At 41.9% G+C, this 18683-nt stretch overlaps 1 protein-coding gene across 4 annotated transcripts in view; it reads right to left on the reverse strand.

The window, feature by feature from the left end:
• Nucleotides 1-13412, reverse strand: part of cnpy3 (canopy FGF signaling regulator 3) — a 68097-nt gene extending 54685 nt beyond the window's left edge. For all 4 annotated transcript variants that reach the window (XM_068047240.1, XM_068047241.1, XM_068047239.1 and 1 more), the window contains exons 1-3: nucleotides 13343-13412; nucleotides 13119-13232; nucleotides 5588-5711 (exon numbers count right to left, since the gene is read on the reverse strand). In XM_068047240.1, coding sequence (XP_067903341.1) covers nucleotides 5588-5711; nucleotides 13119-13232; nucleotides 13343-13352 — 248 coding nt within the window. In that variant the 5' untranslated portion in view covers nucleotides 13353-13412. The remainder of the gene's footprint in view (nucleotides 1-5587; nucleotides 5712-13118; nucleotides 13233-13342) is intronic.
• Between the last annotated feature and the right edge of the window lie 5271 nt (nucleotides 13413-18683).

Here is an 18683-nt window from a genome sequence, read left to right on the forward strand (position 1 = left end):
TAATTATAGACCGGTGAGCCTGACGTCAGTGGTAGGGAAGCTGCTGGAGAAGATACTGAGGGATAGGATCTATTCCCATTTGGAAGAAAATGGGCTCATCAGTGATAGGCAACATGGTTTTGTGCAGGGAAGGTCATGTCTTACCAACTTAATAGAATTCTTTGAGGAAGTGACAAAGTTGATTGATGAGGGAAGGGCTTTCGATGTCATATACATGGACTTCAGTAAGGCGTTTGATAAGGTTCCCCATGGCAGGCTGATGGAGAAAGTGAAGGCGCTTGGGGTCCAAGGTGTACTAGCTAGATGGATAAAGAACTGGCTGGGCAACAGGAGACAGAGAGTAGCAGTAGAAGGGAGTTTCTCAAAATGGAGACGTGTGACCAGTGGTGTTCCACAGGGATCCGTGCTGGGACCACTGTTGTTTGTGATATACATAAATGATTTGGAGGAAAGTATAGGTGGACTGATTAGCAAGTTTGCAGACGACACTAAGATTGGTGGAGTAGCAGATAGTGAAGGGGACTGTCAGAGAATACAGCAGAATATAGATAGATTGGAGAGTTGGGCAGAGAAATGGCAGATGGAGTTCAATCAGGGCAAATGCGAGGTGATGCATTTTGGAAGATCCAATTCAAGAGTGAACTATACAGTAAATGGAAAAGTCCTGGGGAAAATTGATGTCCAGAGAGATTTGGGTGTTCAGGTCCACTGTTCCCTGAAGGTGGCAACGCAGGTAAATAGAGTGGTCAAGACGGCATGCTTTCCTTCATCGGACGGGGTATTGAGTACAAGAGTTGGCAGGTCATGTTACAGTTGTATAGGACTTTGATTCGGCCACATTTGGAATACTGCGTACAGTTCTGGTCGCCACATTATCAAAAGGATGTGGATGCTTTGGAGAGGGTGCAGAGGAGGTTCACCAGGATGTTGCCTGGTATGGAGGGCGCTAGCTATGAAGAGAGGTTGAGTAGATTAGGATTATTTTCATTAGAAAGACGGAGGTTGAGGGGGGACCTGATTGAGGTGTACAAAATCATGAGAGGTATAGACAGGGTGGATAGCAAGAGGCTTTTTCCCCCAGAGTGGGGGATTCAATTACTAGAGGACACGAGTTCAAAGTGAAAGGGGAAAAGTTTAGGGGGGATATGCGTGGAAAGTTCTTTACGCAGAGGGTGGTGGGTGCCTGGAACGCGTTGCCAGCGGAGGTGGTAGATGCGGGCACGATGGCGTCTTTTAAGATGTATCTAGACAGATACATGAATGGGCAGGAAGAAAAGAGATACAGAACCTTAGAAAATAGGCAACATGTTTAGAGAGAGGATCTGGATCGACGCAGGCTTGGAGGGCCGAAGGGCCTGTTCCTGTGCTGTAATTATCTTTGTTCTTTGTTTTGTTCTTTGTGGTCTAACCAATGAGTTATGCAGTTCCAGCATAACCTCCCTGCTCTTGTATTCTATACCTCGGTTAATAAAGGAAAGGATTCCATATGTATTCTTAACCACCTTATCAACCTGTCCAGCTACCTTCAGGGATCTGTGGACATTCACTCCAAGGTTCCTCACTTCCTCTACACTTCTCAGTATTGTCCCATTAATCGTGTATTCCTTTGCCTTGTTTGACCTCCCCAAATGCATCATCTCAGACTTCTTCAAGTTGAATTCTATTTGTCACTTTTCTGCCCATGTGACCAGACTATCAATATCTTCCTGCAGCCTACAGCCATCCTCCTCACTATGTACCACACGATCAATCTTTGTGTCATCGGCAAACTTCTTGATCATGCCCCCTACATTTATGTCCAAATCGTTAATATATACCACAAAAAGCAGGGGACCCAGTGCTGAGCCCTGCGGAATGCAACTGGAAACAGTCCTCCAGTCGCTAAAACAGCCGTCAACAATTATCCTTGGTTTCCTGCCACTGAGCCAATTTTGTATCCACCTTGCTGCATTTCCCTGGATCCCATGGAATTTTATTTTTTTAACCAGTCTGCCATGTGGGACCTTGTCAAAAGGCCTTGCTAAAATCCATATAGACCACATCAACTGCACTACCCTCATCTATCTTCCTTGTTACTTCTTCAAAAAATTCGATCAAGTTGGTCAAACAAGATCTTCCCTTAACAAATCTATGCTGACTATCCTTGATTAACCTGTGCCATTCTAACTGACAGTTTAGCCTGTGTCTCAGAAAAGATTCCAATAATTTTCCCACTACTGAGGTTAGACTGACTGGCCTGTAATTATTCGGTCTATCCTTTGCTCCTTTTTTGAACAGAGGTACAACATTAGCAATTCTCCAATCCTCTGGCACCAGACCTGTATCCAGGCAGTACCCACAATTGAACCTGGGTCGCTGGAGCTGTGAGGCTGCGGTGCTAACCATTGCGCCGCCCCACTTCTCGGAGATTTGTCTACAAATCTGCTCTTCTATCTCCCTCTGACTGTTTGGGGGTCTATAGTACACTCCCAGTAGTGTGATTGCCCCTTTTTTGTTTCTTCGCTCAATCCATATGGCCTCATTTGATGAATCTTCCAACATACTATCTCTCCTCACAACTGTAATAGTTTCCTTGACCAAAATTGCCACTACCCCTCCTTTCTTATCCACTTCCCTATCGCATCTGAAAACCCTGTAATCAGGAACGTTGAGCTGCCATTCCTGTTCCTCCTTAAGCCATTTTTCTGTAATAGCTATGATATCATACTGCCATGTGTCTATCTGTGCCCTCAGCTGATCTGCTTTATTTGCTATACTCCTTGCATTGAAATAGATACCCTTGAGCACTGCCGAACTCTTTTTTTATTTTCTAACCCTCATTTCCTCTGTCTTCCAGACTGTCTTCCACCTTCCATTTTAATTTCCGATTTTGTCCCAGCTGAGTCTACCCTTAGATCCCCATCTCCTTGCCAAACTAGTTTAAATCCTCCCCTACAGCACTAGTAAAATGCTCCGCAGGGAACTCAGTTCCCAGCTCTGTTCAGGTGCAACCCGTCCAGCCTGTACAGGTTCCATCTCCCCCAGAGCCGGTCCCAATGTCCCAGGAATCTGAACCAACTTTCCAGCCAATCATTCATCTGTCTTATCCTTCTACTTCTATACTCACTTGCAAGTGACACTGGGAGTAATCCGGAGATGACTAATTTTGAGGTCTTGCTTGCTAATTTCTTACCTAGCTCCCTAAATTCCGACTGCAAGACCACATCCCTCTTTCTACCTATATTGTTGGTTCCGATGTGGACCACGTCTGCTGGCTGTTGACCCTTCCCCTTCAGGATGCTCTGCAGCTGCTCAGTGACATCCTTGACCCTGGCACCAGGGAGGCAGCACACCATCCTGGATTCACGTCTGCGGCCACTGACACGTCTGTCTGTTCCCCTGACTATTGAATCACCTATCACTACGGCTCTTCCAGTCTTCCCTGTACCCCACTGTGCAGCTGAGCCACCCGTGATGCCATGGACTGGGCACTGGCGGCACTCCCCAGGTGAAGCATCACTTTCCTCAGTACTCAGAACTGAATACCTGTTGGAGAATGAGATGCACTCAGGGGTCTCCTACACTACCTGTCTGATTCTTTTTAACTGTCTGGTGGTCACCCATTCCCTCTCTCCCTGCATACTCTTCAGCTGTGGAGTGACCACATCTATAAACATGCTATCCATGTAGCTCTCATCCTCATGAATGCACCGCAGTGTCGCCAGCTGCCGCTCAAATTCCAAAACCCGAAGCTCAGGCTGCTTCAATTGACGGCATTTCCTGCACAAATGGTTCTCCAGGATATGGGAAGCATCCTGGAGCTCCTACATAACACATGAGGTGCACTCTCGAGGTTGAAGCAACCCTGACATTCCTTTATTTATTAGTTGACCCTTTGCTACTGCTAAAGTAAACCTTACCAATACTACAACAGCTTAGAATTATTAATAAAACCTTACTAGTACTGATAATTCCTACTAAAAATCAACACAGTTCACTCGTCTTCCAATGTCAAACATCTACCAATCTTCTTTTCTTCTTCTTTGGCCTCCTTGTCTAGAGAGACAATGGGTAAACGCCTGGAGGTGGTCAGTGGTTTGTGAAGCAGCGCCTGGAGTGGCTATAATGGCCAATTCTGGAGTGACAGACTCTTACACAGGTGCAGTAGATAAAATTGGTTAAGGGGCTGTTACACAGTTGGCTCTTCCCTTGTGCTTCTGTCTTTTTTTCCTGCCAACTGAACTGAATCTACCAATATAGATGCTTATTCAAGCACTACATTTCTATCATTTGGAAGTTCCTCCTTAACTCTTTCCACCTCCTTCCCTGCTTTCAAACATCTGTTCAGAATTATTTTCTTCAATCATGCATTCAATCCCCCACCATAATCTTCATTCTCCCATTCCCTCTTCTTTCTTTTTCATTATTTTTCTGCTTTAATTTTGAATTTATCCATACAAATACAGTCCGTATCCTCTAGTTCCACTGTTCTGGACAAGGCGAAATAGCTTGTTGTGATCTACTTTTCTAGTCCTTTAGAATCCTAAATACAGTAATCATCGTTTAACCATCTCTTTTTCCAGTCAGAACATGCCCAATTCACGTAATCACTCTTTATAATCCAATCCCTGCAATCTCTCAATCATTCTAGTTGCCTCTCTGGCTGATGGCATGTTATCTTTGCACCTTAAGTAATGGGAGAACATGGTAGGTATAGGATGTTTTCTCCTGTAAGCAATTTGCTGGATTCAAGTTTAACTTGTTAAATCTGGGCTATGTTAATACAAATACAGCAGAGAATTGAGATGTAGAATTTGATTCCTAAAAGAAAATAATCAATCTGATTTTGGAAATTTCAGTCTAGCAAATAACACGAGAAAGCCGCTGGGGAAAATGTTGAAATTGTAACACTCTTCCGCTCCCCAACAACTGAAATACTGCCATGCCTTTTACTTTCTTGTGAGTGGGTGAATTTTCTGCTCATCAAAGTTAGGAGTACAAATCAGTGCTCAAGAATGTTCTTGCACCCAGTATTAATGTCTACATCAAGCACTACCAGGTTCAGGTCTAACACAACCAAATTCAAAGCAAAATACATTGTACTTTACCCCAATATATCCTAACCTGAATTTCAGAACCTTATCGCTAATTGCACCAGTGTGCAATTCCATTTTCCAAACACTGTTCATTCATACAGTTTTTCTGAGCAAGACTGAAAATTCAGCAACACTTTTTGCCTTCTGTGCTATGAGCCTGCGTCCACTATAGACAGAGTGAAAGTCGTGCCAAAGTCATTTGAGATTGAGAAAGGGCAATCCTGCCAGCAGACAGAGGAAATTTCTATCCCATCAACTAGTACTTAGAGGTTGAATTCGACCCAAAACAAAGGATAGTAACTCGCCTTTTACACCAACCAGTCTCCACTATGATGGGAAGAGTTGTGACTGCGTTTGCTAACAACGGGTTCAAAATGTCTTTTGAAGAGGCCTAGGAGCAGGTTATCCTCCTGGGTTTTTGGCCAGGGTCCAGAAAGACAGAGGAAGAATTTATTAAGTATAAATATCAGTGTCCCTTACAAAAATAAGTGAACTTGCAGGAATTTGCTTACGAGTGCCTGTATTTTATTTTCGACCCCTTTCCTTCCAGAAAGCCGTATTTGTTATCAATCACCTCATTGGTTTTTCCTGTTTCTTCAAAAGCCAATTTCAATTCCACAGCAAGATACTTGCAAACTAAGAAGCAAAAAGAAAAAAAAAGATATCAAAGGAAGAATAACTGAAAATGCAGACTTCATTATTAAACCAGAGAAGGAATATTGTACACTACATTATTGTCCCAATAACTGAGGTCCAAAACCTCTGTCATTGACCCAAAGATAGTTGCCTGTTAAGCAGTATACCTTACATGGCATAAAAATAAAAACGAGTACCAGAGTTCTAAAATAAAACAGAAAACAATGTTCTAAGTATTACAAAATAGATTAAAATCTACTAAATATTTTTGACAAGAGCCACACAATGGGAATCTGTTAATAAGTTGTTAACAAGAGATTTAATAACACCTTTTGATTTCTATTGTTTTTCCAATTCTTTTGCAATCTTGATCAAATTTTCACTTAGACTGGCCATTCCTAGAAGGTTGCTTCTCTAGTACCAGTCTGCCAGTTCTCATGAGGTTTCCCACCTGAAAGACTTTCTCTTCCAAATGGCTGAAGCACCGAGTGTTGACTAGTGATTTTATTTTGTAGTAACACAGTGTATTTTTGTGAGTGTGCTCAAACAGAGGGATTTTAGTGTTGGTATTTGCCACACTATCCTTATCAAGCATCCTGGGTCAGCATGAAGTCCTCTCTGGCACATATACGACAGTTATGTGCAAAGCAAAGCTTCCACAAATCTGCCCTAACACAGTGCCCTTTTATGGCTGGGATTGAGGCATTATCTATGGCACCAGTTTAATATTTCAATTTACTATGCCAACCAGCTTGGTAAGACTGACAGTTTAGTTAATTTGAAATAAAGTTTCCCAATTTAGGAAAATGGAATCTATCTTTGGTTTGCATCTTAAAGTAAAATCGGTTGCGACTGTTTCTTGAAATGGAAACAAATGAAAGAGAAATGGCAACATGTCTCTCATGTCTATTTTTGTTCTAAAAGAGGAACAATTGATACATCTGTGCATTTTGATTCAGTTTGAAATTAACAGTTAAGTAAAAAGGCTAGTTATTTTCAGACTGCTGTTCAACAGCTAGAAACAAAACAACCAAAAACACTAACAAGAGAGATAGTGCGGAAACAAGTGGCACAGAGGACTGTATATTCAGTGTGCTCATCACATACCATAAAGGGGTAGCGCTTTCAACAGAGCATTATTATTTCATTAGATTTACTCAACTCATAGTTACAGCAACATGGTGAAATACACACATTTATTCCAGCCAAAAAGATGAGAGAATAAAGATTTTGATAAGAACCTGGTGAGTATTTGGTGAGGTATGTCCAAGCTGGGGAATGGAACCTTTTTTCCCACACTTTTAGCATCCTATGTTATCAACAACAACTTTCATTATATACCACCTATAGCATCACAAGACATGTTGCAAATGCATCAAAATAAAATCAAGTTAAACAAGATATTAGAATGGAGTGGAGCCATAGGTAGGGAAAAGGGATGAAGGGGATGTGCAAGAGGCCAGAGTCAGAGGGTTTAGAGGGCAGCTGTAAGAGGTTACAGAGGGTAGCAAAAGGTCAAGGGAGGATCTACGCATCAAGCCGTTCCGGATCAGTTCCATACAGGTTTGATGGAAAATAAAGATTGTTGGACTCTCACATCAACATGCTTTGAAGGTTGATCACTCCCATTCTATTGTGATATTTTAATTTCCCATTTCAGTATCCTTCTGGTTAGAGCAAAACTGTCAATTTGCATTGAATTAAAAGCCACTTATACTATAGCTTCCTATACACTAGGAACCAGGGTAAATAAATAAAAATTGTACACACATTTCTAAAAATCACTATCAGATTGGTAGGGCCAGCATTTATCGCTCATCCCCAGTTTCCCTCAAGAAGTTGGTGGTGAGCCGCCTTTTTTTTTTAGATTAGAGATACAGCACTGAAACAGGCCCTTCGGCCCACCGAGTCTGTGCCGAACATCAACCACCCATTTATACTAATCCTACACTAGTCCCATATTACTACCAAACACCCCCACCTGTTCCTATATTTCCCTACCACCTACCTATACTAGTGACAATTTATAATGGCCAATTTACCTATCAACCTGCAAGTCTTTTGGCTTGTGGGAGGAAACCGGAGCACCCGGAGAAAACCCACGCAGACACAGGGAGATTGGTAGGGCCAGCATTTATCGCTCATCCCCAGTTTCCCTCAAGAAGTTGGTGGTGAGCCGCCTTCTTGAACCATTGTGGTCCGTGCAGCGAAGATGCTCCCACCATGCTGCTTGGTAGGCAGTTCTAGTATTTTGACCCAGAGCCAATGAAGGAATAGCAATATATATCAATGACAGAATGGTTTGTGACCTGGAGGTGATGGTGTTTCCATGCTTCTACTGCCCCTGTCCTGCTTGGTGGTAGAGGTCATGGGTTTGAGATGCTGCTGAAAAGCCTTGGCTAGGTGCTGCAGTGAATCCTGTAGATAGTACACTGCTGTCACATTATACCAGTTGTGTCCTCTTGTACACAGTGGTTCATTTATTTTTGTGGAGTCCCTTGAAATTTTTGAATGCTTGTTAAAAATTGTGCTCAATGGAAAAAAAAAAGCGGCATTTGGATTTATCCAAATTGTTACGACCGACCGCTCCAGTCAAAGCCCCTAATCAAAATATACAATTCTGATTGTGGTGGGAAAAACATACTGTTCATTCAATCCCGTCCCTCCACAGATTGCCCAACATATCATTTTAAACTTTTCAAATTAGAGAAAGACCCAGCCAAATTGTGCCATCTATTAACACCCGAATGAGGCTAACCAAAGTGTCTTTAAATCAACAAATTAACTTTAATTAGACAAGCTAAATTCTTAAACACTACGAAGATATAAACAACATTTAAAATAGAAAAAAACTACAGTCTTCGCAAATTTATGCTCCTGCCAGATATGAAACAGTCTAAGGTTGCTTGAAGTCCTCACAGCCATCCGATGGGGGGAAAAAATTCTTCAACAGTAGAACAACCTGTAATCTAATCCAGAAGTCAAAATTGTTGCTTTCCTTCTCTAGTGATGAATTTCTACAATTAACAACTTGCGAACACTTTTTAATGAATCAATTTAGCTTTAGAATTTTTAAGGGATAAAAGATTGTCACAATCTAACTTCCCTTCCTTCTGTTTAATTTCTCAGCGATCTCTGTTTGGCTTGACTTTTTAGAATTTTGAGAGAGAATAATAAACAGACTAAATTCTCTTCCTTCAGTTTAAATGGTCTGAGAGCAGTCTTTTCAGGTCCTAACACACAGCTGTCTGTCTGTGTCCCCTATTAGAACAGAGTATTTGCACCTTAAGCCAGTTCAAAATTAAATTGTAACAAATATATCTCTCGATGCTCCGTCCAAGTGGCTGTATCCAAGGTAATGAGAATGCACCCTTTGAATCGCAGTCTCCGAATGGCTGTATCCCGGGGCAATGAAAATGCATTCTTTGACTCAGCTTCTGCAGCCTGCTGCCTTAAAGCAGCACGGCTCCTTTTCCCAGCTTTAAAGGCTTACCGCATCCTTCCCAAAAAAAAACAACAGGATCATAACAAGATTTACATGCCAGCCAGGCCATAACTTTCCTAAAACCTGTCTCAACAGTAACCCTCTCCACCCTTTTCACAGAGGCACTCTTTCCTCCAATCTCTTCCCCACAGTTCGCAGAGGCACTTCATCGTCTTCCAATTGGCAATTCTGCTTCATTTTGGAATGAGGCTGTGTTTTAGGAGGGAATCCCTGATATGATCATGATACTTGGAATTCCCACTTACAGCACAGAGTAAGGAACTGAAATTAAGCAGTGGCATCCAATAGAAGCAACAGTTAGGACCAAAAACATACACATTTACATGTCAACCTCGAAAACTAGCAAAAATTGAACAACTGTTTAAAAAAAAGCTGATGTATGCTTCTGGTGTGTAGTTACACTTAAAGTGCACAAAGCGGAATTGGGAACAATAGACATGTTAAATTGTTTTAGCATTATGTATATGCCACAGTAATATGGAAGCATTCTTCTTCCCACTTCCAAGTTCAGTGGTAAACTTCCCTCCCTCAACACCCAGTTTAAGTCTAGCACTCTTCATTCTCTTCCCCCAATTTACGCTATGTTTCGCTCCACCCTCTGTTTAAGATGATAGCTTTCTCCCTCACTTCACGCTAACACTCATCTCTCACTCTCAGTTCAGACTTTCTCCACCCCTCCCTGGCATTCTATACCCACTCCACTGCCCCAGGATCTTTCACTTCTTTTCTCCCTCAGCTCATGCTGGCAGCTGTCCACCCTTACCTCCTCCTCAAGTGGAACCTTTCAGCACCTTCAGTTGCCACTGGACCAGACTTCCACCTACAATGCCATGCCCATCTCCCGCTAAGGTAAAAGTACTGATATTGGTGAGTTCCCATCCATATGAGCTTTTAATTCTTGGGGGTAGTGTTACGATCCCATTAGGGACCGTTAACTTTTAAAAGGAGAAAGCCAGTTAGTACTGAAAGAATTATGCCACAAGATTTCACATTTTAAACAAAAACTTTACTGTACAAGAGTTAAAAAAAGCAAAACAATACTAACTCTAAACTGCAATTTGGAAACACATTTAATTTAAAATCTTGACATGAAGGTGAATACTTTAAGCTCTAAATCTCAACAGAACACTTCAATTTGACTATTACTTCCATCCCAGGAATTTTCCCTATCTGTTACAGGATCTTGGGCAGTTTGTTCACTTCTGCTGGGACCAATCCAAAGTGTACCACATCCATTAGGAATTCACTTCAATTTCCCTAATTTCCCAGCTGTCTTGTGAGGTATGAGATTGCTTTCAGAATCTGGACTTCCCAGCTTGAGCACAGGCCTGCCTCAAAACAGAAACACTCCCGGTTCCAAATGACCTCTTTGCTCTTGAGTCCAACTGCTCCCAAAGCCAACAGCTTTACAAAATCCAACTGACTGTCTGTGTCAGCAAGCATCCAAAAGAAAAGCACCTGACCCAAAAGTCATCTCCCTAGCAACATCTAACTCCATAGCAATGTGGTAAATATGGGATATCCCAGATAGCAATTTAAACTAATTATTTCCAACTCCAAATTTTGTCTTTGATTCCTGATATCCAGATGAATAATTAATATTGCTAACAATAACAGAACAAACTCTCCTAAACTTTCTGGTTCCAACTGCAGAACTAAACGAGGCCACCTCTGGTGTCATGACTCTCACCTCTGTAACTGTCGCTGTAAGCACTCGGAGATATTTTTGAACTTTATATCTTCACTTTGCTCTAGGAAATCATATGAATAATTTAAACCCCTGATGATGGCAGCTGCAGACACAACATCCCCATCAACAAGTTAAGAGGGTTCCCATTGTGTAGGGTCTTTACACTTCTCAAAATGACCTTACTAAATAAACACAGACTACCCTTTGATTTGTAACGGCCCTGGGCTTGTTTGCCAGCTTCTCAAACCAGGTATTTTAATTTGTCTTGCATTAAAAAAAATTCAATTCCAAAATTAAAAGTTACCTCTAGATTAATATAAACCAAGAACCAAATGATTGTAAGAGTAACACTGGGTGATGGAGCAGGGAGCACCACAGGAAGTATATATGGACCTAGGCCTGATTAAGTCCTTGCTCTAAACTGGGTTGAGACTGCCCAAAAACTGATTTCACTTAGAGCCTTTTCAGGTACCAGAGAGTAGAGAACAGTCTGGGCTAGAATCAATGCCAGTCTCAATCCAGTTGCTCATATGCATTTGCCCACAACACACATGTGCAACCTCAACAGAATAGGCCATTGTGGGAAATGGAAGAGTTCCTTCTCTGAGGTTATGGTATATGGTATACTATTAGGACAGTGGAACTTTACGTTGAATCCAACTGTCTGAGTAATGACTCTAGGCATCCAAAATTAGAAGTGTTCCATTTTCCAATACCAGTGGATCAACCCAATCAGAAAAACAAACATTTCTGTTACTAAACAAAAGCAAAATATTGCGGATGCTGGAAATCTGAAATTAAAAACAGAAAATGCTGGAAATACTCAGCAGGTCAAGCAGCATCTGTGGAAAGAGAAACAGAGTTAAGGTTTCAGGTCGATGACGTTTTCAGTTCTGATGAAAGGTCATCAACCTGAAACGTTAACCCTTTCTCTCTCCACTGATGTTGCTGTGTTAGGACAAGACAAGATACCATCCTATCATCATGCCAACTGGATTTGAAATCACCTCAAACCCCATAGGTAAGAGGTCTTAAAAGGTCTTCGGCAAAAAAGGCAGTGTTATAAACAGAGGAATTTTCAATCATACAGTCAGGACATGCCAAATTTAAACTGATAGTTGGACTTTAATTAGGTATCCTATATTTAAAAAAAATACACAAAAACAATGTTGAAAAAGTTCACTCTACAGCAGACCTTCCACATAGAGCATAGCTACCCAACCTGAATCCGACAGGACCCGACGAGATATGTCGGGTTTGGGTCGGGTCACTCTTCCAGTCTGGCATTCAGGCTCGGGTCGGGCCGGGCCGAGTCGGACACAGCGACAGCCAGGACGTTAAGGTGGGAAACACTACGCACTAGTCTGCAGTGAGCGATTCCATCGAAGGTAGAGCACAACCTCTTTAATATAATCAACTTTATTTCGGTATTCGGGTTGGGTCAGGTTGGGCGTGGGAAAAAATGAAAGGACTCGGCCCAGGTTGGATGTGGTTCTGTCGTGCTCGGGTCAGGTTTCATTTGCAAACCCGAGCAGGCCTTTACTTCCACACCCAGGAATGTGGCAGATATTGAGTAGAGTATTTAGAAGACTGTTCCAGGACAACTCAACCTCACTGATGGGCACTTTAAAATACCAAAAACTAGGCACCATAAAAAGGTGGAAGCTGGAAGATTATCAAAGCGCTTAAAGCAGCAACGCCTGCAGCATTTCAGGAATCTTAAAGCTGCTCGGAATAATTCCTCTTTTTTCATTATAATCACCGTTTAACATTGCTCTGCCCAACAGTAATTTTTAAAAAACTTGAATTAGAATCGGAATACTTTGCATGAAAGCATATAAGCACTGGAATACAATGAGACCAGTCTGTTGTACTCCTGGCTTCCACATTAGGCACAATAACCAAAGCAATGTGCAATTCATATTAACAAAAATCATGGACCCGAAAAGGGAAGTATCCTGCATTCGAATAGTACGAAAAACGATCCCTCTTGGAACGATTTGTTGAAGAAATCACAAAATATGTTGTAAACAACAGTTCTTTTCCTGCAATAGCAATAATTCCTGATTAAGAGCATTATTATGCACCGTCCTGAGAGTATCGGCGACGTGAATATTGACGCTAAAAAACAGAAATAAAAAACAGAAGGCCAAGTGTTTGTGTATGTAACATGTGTAGTTGTCAAGAGTGCAGTAAGAACTGGAACACAAACCTTCGCATGTATTGGGGAGTTTCACCCATTCGGAATCATCGTCGCCCGAGACTGGGCCAAAGAGCAAGAAGAGGACTGAGATCAGCCTGTTCACGTTCAGCATGGTGCTGTGATCTTTAATGTTTAAAAAAAATACAATGAAAGGTACAAAAATATCCAGTGACTTTGTTTAATTCTCCTTGTAATAAAGCACAAACTCGCTTCACTGAGAAATTGACACTCACCCGGCCCCATGGTCACATTGTATCCATTTCCTCCTCGCTTCGACCAATCCCGGCAGCCGCCGTGTCCTTCCCGACCAATCATGGGAATCCTCACGGAGCACGCGCAGAGCCTAGCACTCTATTCCAGTAAGTGGGCAGTGTTGGCAGGAGGCTGAATGTGGGGCCAATAAGTACATGAACACACCAATCCTGGTTATCATGCCACATGTCCTCTGCTGCCTTACACATTTGTTTCTCACTTATTTTTACATCTATACCATACGTTTATAGATTCTTGCATTTAAGAGGAGGGAAAGTGCTGGCATAGATCAATTTTCATTCCAATCCCAAAACTGATAACTGAAGAACTTTGTGATCTTTCAGGAGGCATGAAAGCACATTTGAGGTCTAGTAGCAGATGGTATTGTTACTGGACTAGTAATCCAGAGGCTTGGACTAATGCTGCACGGACATGCAATCAAATCCTACTGCAGCAACTGGTGGAATTTAAATTCAATTAATTAATAAATCTGGAATTAAAAAGCTAGTGTCAGTAATGATTATCATGAAACTACTGAATTATTGTTAAAAACCCATCTGGTTGTCCCTCGGAAAAGGAAATCTGCTGTCCAGTCTGGCATACATGCAATTCCAGACCCACAGCTGACTTTTAACTGTCCTCTGAAATGGCCTAGCAAGCTACACAGTTGTATCAAACTGCTACAGAAAAGGTGAATAAAAATAAAACCAGACTGATCACCTGGCATCCACCTAGACACCAGAAACGACAAAGTCACACCCAGCCCAGTCGCCCTCACCAACATCTGGTAACTTGTGCCAAAGTTGGGAGAGCTGTCCCACAGACTAGTCAAGCAACAGTCTGACATAATCACAATCACAGAATCGTGCCTTAAGCCAATGTCCCAGATTCCTCAATCACCATACCTGGGTATGTCCTGTCCCACCAGTAGAATAAAGCCAGCAAAGGTGGAAAGCACGGTGGTATACAATCAGGAGGGAGTAGCCCTGGGAGTTCTCAACATTGACTCCGGACTCCAAGACATCTTATGGCATCAGGTCAAACATGGACAAGGAAACGTTCTGCTGATTACTACCTACCGCCCTCCCTCAGCTGATGAATCAGTACTCCTCCATATTGAACACCACTTGGAAGAAGCAATGAGGGTAGCAAGGGCACAGAGTGTACTTGGGCTGGGGGCTTCAATGTCCACTACCAAGAGTGGTTCGGTAGCACCACTATTGCCTAAGTTGGCCGAGACCTGCAGTAGAGAACCAACAAGAGGGAAAAACCTTGTACTCACTAATCTACCTGTTATGGATGCATCTGTTCATGACAGTGTTGGTATGAGTGACCATTACACAGTCCTTATGGAAACAAAGTCCCGTTTTCACACTGAAAGCAGCTCCATGGTGTGTGGCACTACCACTGTATTAAATGGGATAGATTCAGAAGAAGTCTAGCAGCTCAAAACAGGGCAATTTTTAAAAATTCTTTCATGGGATGTTGGCACTTCTGGCAAGACCAGCAATTTTTGTCCATCCTAATTACCCTTGTTACGAAAGTACTTCCATTTTTTGTTAAATTTTGAGGACTTGTGTTTTAAAACTGAAAAAATGATTCCATAGATGCTGGACTTGGTGTTTTTTTTTTAAAAAGAGGTCATCGTAAGGTCCTTTGGACTTAGTTTGTAAACAGCCTTTGATGGAAGTCACCTGTCTTCAGATAATTACCCAGCAGGGGTTTTTTGACTTGGGGAGATGTTTACGGAGAAGTGACAGGTCAAGATTTATAGGAGTCGGGAGTCTTGACTCTTGAGAGATTGTTTTTGGTTTCGATTTGGACAGTCAGTTGGCGTTTTAAAATCCAACCTGAAGGACAAAACCCAGCTCAGCCTGTTCCATCTCTTTGTAAAGCCTGCCAGTTTTTCCATCTATTTGAGAAGCTCTTAGAAGCGAGTGTAAGAAATAGAGAAATTGATGCCACAATCATCCTGAAAGGCCTGCTTGAAACCCCTTTTGCTGCATTTCTCCTGAGACCCTGTAAAAACCTGCTGGATAAATCCTCGACTCTGCCTGACCGAATTGCTCCAGAGAATGATCCCTGTGACAGCCATCTACGTGTATTTGGGACGCCAAACCAAAAAAGAGATAACTAAGGATGGGCATGTTTATGGAGCCTCCTCCTTCTGTTATTTGTTTATTTGTCCACCGTCATTCACGACTGGATGTGGCAGGATTGCAGAGCTTTGATCTGATCCATTGATTGAGGGATCGCTTAGCTCTATTTATAGCAAGTTGCATCCAATGTTTAACATGCCTGCAATTCTGAGCAGTCTTCTTTCCTCCAATGAAATTGAGTTCAGTTCTCTGAGTCTCTCTTTATAATTTATAGCTCCAATTCCCAGAACCTTTCTAGCCACTCTTCTTCAATGCATCAATGTCCATTTGAGAGTGTCCAGCATTATGTAGAATATTGAAATAAGGTCTCAACAGTGTCGTATACAGCTTTAGAAAAGTTTCTTTGACTCTTTTCAGAACTTCCATGCTTTATCAAACTATTGGAGCTGTTCTATCCACTTAATTAACAAAACAGACAATGGGAAGGAAACTCAGCATTGCTCTGCGAACTAGATGATTCTGACAAAGGCTTAAAGTTTTGATTCCTGCACTTACAAAAAAACTATTTCTGAATGAACAGGGATACCATAACCTAGAATTACATAGATCTTACAGCACAGAACAGGCCATTTGGTCCAACTGTCTGTGTTAGTGTTTATGCTCCACACAAACCTTCTCCCACCCATCACGCCCTGTCTGGACATCTTTCAATTCCTTTCTCCCTCATGTACTTTTCTAGCTTCCCCTGAAAGGCATCTATGCTATTCATCTCAATTATTCCATGTGGTAGCAAGTTCCACATTCTAACCACTCTCTGGGCCAAGAAGATTCTACAGAGTTTGTTACTGGATTAATTAGTGACTATCTTATATTTATGGCCGTTAGTTTTGGATTTCACCAGAAGTAGAAACATCTTCTCCATGTCTCCCCTACCAAACCCCTTCATAATCTTAAAGACCTCTATCAGGTCCCCCCATCAGCCTTCCTGATAGCTTATAGTCTCTTAGTTCTTATAAATCTGTTTTGCACTTTTTCCTGTGCCCCCATATCCTTTTTAAATATGGAGACTGAACTGTACTCAGTACTGTAAGTGTGTTTTAATCAAGCTCCTATAGAAGTTTAACATAACTTCCATACTTTGCAATTCTATTCCTCTCGAAATGAACCCCTGTGATTTATTTGCTTTTTAATGGCCTCATTAATTTGGCTTCTACTGTTAATGTGTGTGCCTAAATCCCTATGCTCCTCTACCCCACTGAGACTTCTATAAGATATTTAAAGATAGGCATGTGGAAAGTATCAATTCACTTGGCAAAGCCAGTACAGACCACAAAGTCTCACGTTTGATTCCTGGCCTGCAAAATTCAATAGTGTAGCAACCTCCACCGCCCCCCCATATTTTTGGCTCTATGGGTGTGGATTTTGGTCCAAAATGGCATCCACACCGTAAGCACATCTTTCTGATGCTGGCCACACCAGATGCCATTTTGGGCAAGTTGTTAGAGCAAGCACTAGGAACATGTGCTCTAAGTATGCAATGTACACAGACAGTGACATCAGTCAGCATGTAACACTGATTTAACTCTAGCGGCACTTCAATCTCAATGCTCCAGCTAACGTTCCCTTTTAACCTCCCCCAGCTGATTTGCGTTGAGCAGCAGAAAGGACCTCCCCAAAAATACTACTTAAAGGAATCATCGACCACTTTCAGGTTAATTGCTGATTGATTTCTGTTGGCTGGGTCTGTAAAAATGTTTGTTGGTTTGACTTGCTACTTGGAGTTGGTGAAGTCTACAGAGGGTGGTGCAGCATGTGGTGAAAGTCTTGGTCCTCACTTCAAGGGTTCTGCTCTTAACATTTGCTCGCTGCTATGGGTGCTTTAGTTTCTATTCCAGTTGGCCTGCAGCATGACAATGAGACTGAGGAGAGGCAAAAAAAGAGGAGGAAAATCTACTCAAAGAGGGAGAAGGAGGGAGAGGGGGAGAAGGGGTCTCAGCAGGAGGCCATATCTGTAGTGTTATATTGTTTTGAAATTGCAATTGCATTGTGTACTCTAGAGGCTGCTGTAGAATACATATGCTACCAAAGTGAAAGTGATACTAAGACAGAATAAAGGAGAAGCGTTTGTGTTCAGCTGCTGCAGTCTTTGTCTCGCTATCTTTATCTCATACCTTATACTGAACTTGACTAAGCCTCACTGAAGTCCCAAGGACATCGCAATGGCAACAAGGTAAACAGCAAAGGATGAAAACAAAAACCGGAATCATTGCTTTCAGGTATGAAATTTTTGGAAGGTTTTTGTCCACGTTCACGGACAGTGTTTTAACTTGGACATTGTTAGAGTGACACACAGTAAGTTTGCACAGTGTATACTCACACACTGATCTCTCCAAATAACCATCCAATCCAAAAAAAAATTTCGGATCATTGCAGAGAAGTTTTCTGTGAAAGGAACATGGTCCCGGATCCTTTATCACTGCATTGCTGATCAATATAGTGTTGTCTATGCCCAATCTACCACCTTTCGATGTGCATTCAGAGCCATCATCTGTATCCGCACATTGGTAAAAGTGGCTGTGACGTTTCAAAGGCGCATTGGCAGGTTTCGCAATCACCGACGACACAAGGAAAGAGGCCTTGCTTCTACACTATAGAGGTAAAGAATTAGAAGATATCTTTGAACCACTTACACCTGAGCAAAATGCCTACAACTCAGCAAAAAATACACTAGCGACCTATTTCACACCCAAGAAAACACCATATATGAAACTGAAAACAAGTCATGCTGGAAATAATCAGCAGGTTTGGCAGCATCTGTGGAGAGAGAAGCAGAGTTAACGTTTCAGGTCAGTGACTCTTCAATCAGTTCTGATGAAGGGTCACTGAGCTGAAACATTAACTCTGCTTCTCTCTCCACAGATGCTGCCAGACTTGCTGAGTATTTCCAGCATGTCTTGTTTTTATTTCAGATTTCCAGCATCTGCAGTATTTTGCTTTTATTTACCATATATGAAACTATTGTCTTCCGATGCGCTAAGCATGAAGCAAATGAGATAATTAACCAATATTGCATGCAGTCAAGGCAACTAGCAACCAAATGTGACTTCAGTGATGCTGAACATGTTGAATGGGAAATCAAAACACAAATAATTGAAGGCTGCCTCTCCAGCCAATTACGCCGAAAAGCACTAAAGATGGAAAGATGTCAGAGCTGCTGGAGTTA

This window comes from Heterodontus francisci, chromosome 15 (genome assembly GCF_036365525.1).
Source record: "Heterodontus francisci isolate sHetFra1 chromosome 15, sHetFra1.hap1, whole genome shotgun sequence".
Taxonomy (NCBI): domain Eukaryota; kingdom Metazoa; phylum Chordata; class Chondrichthyes; order Heterodontiformes; family Heterodontidae; genus Heterodontus; species Heterodontus francisci.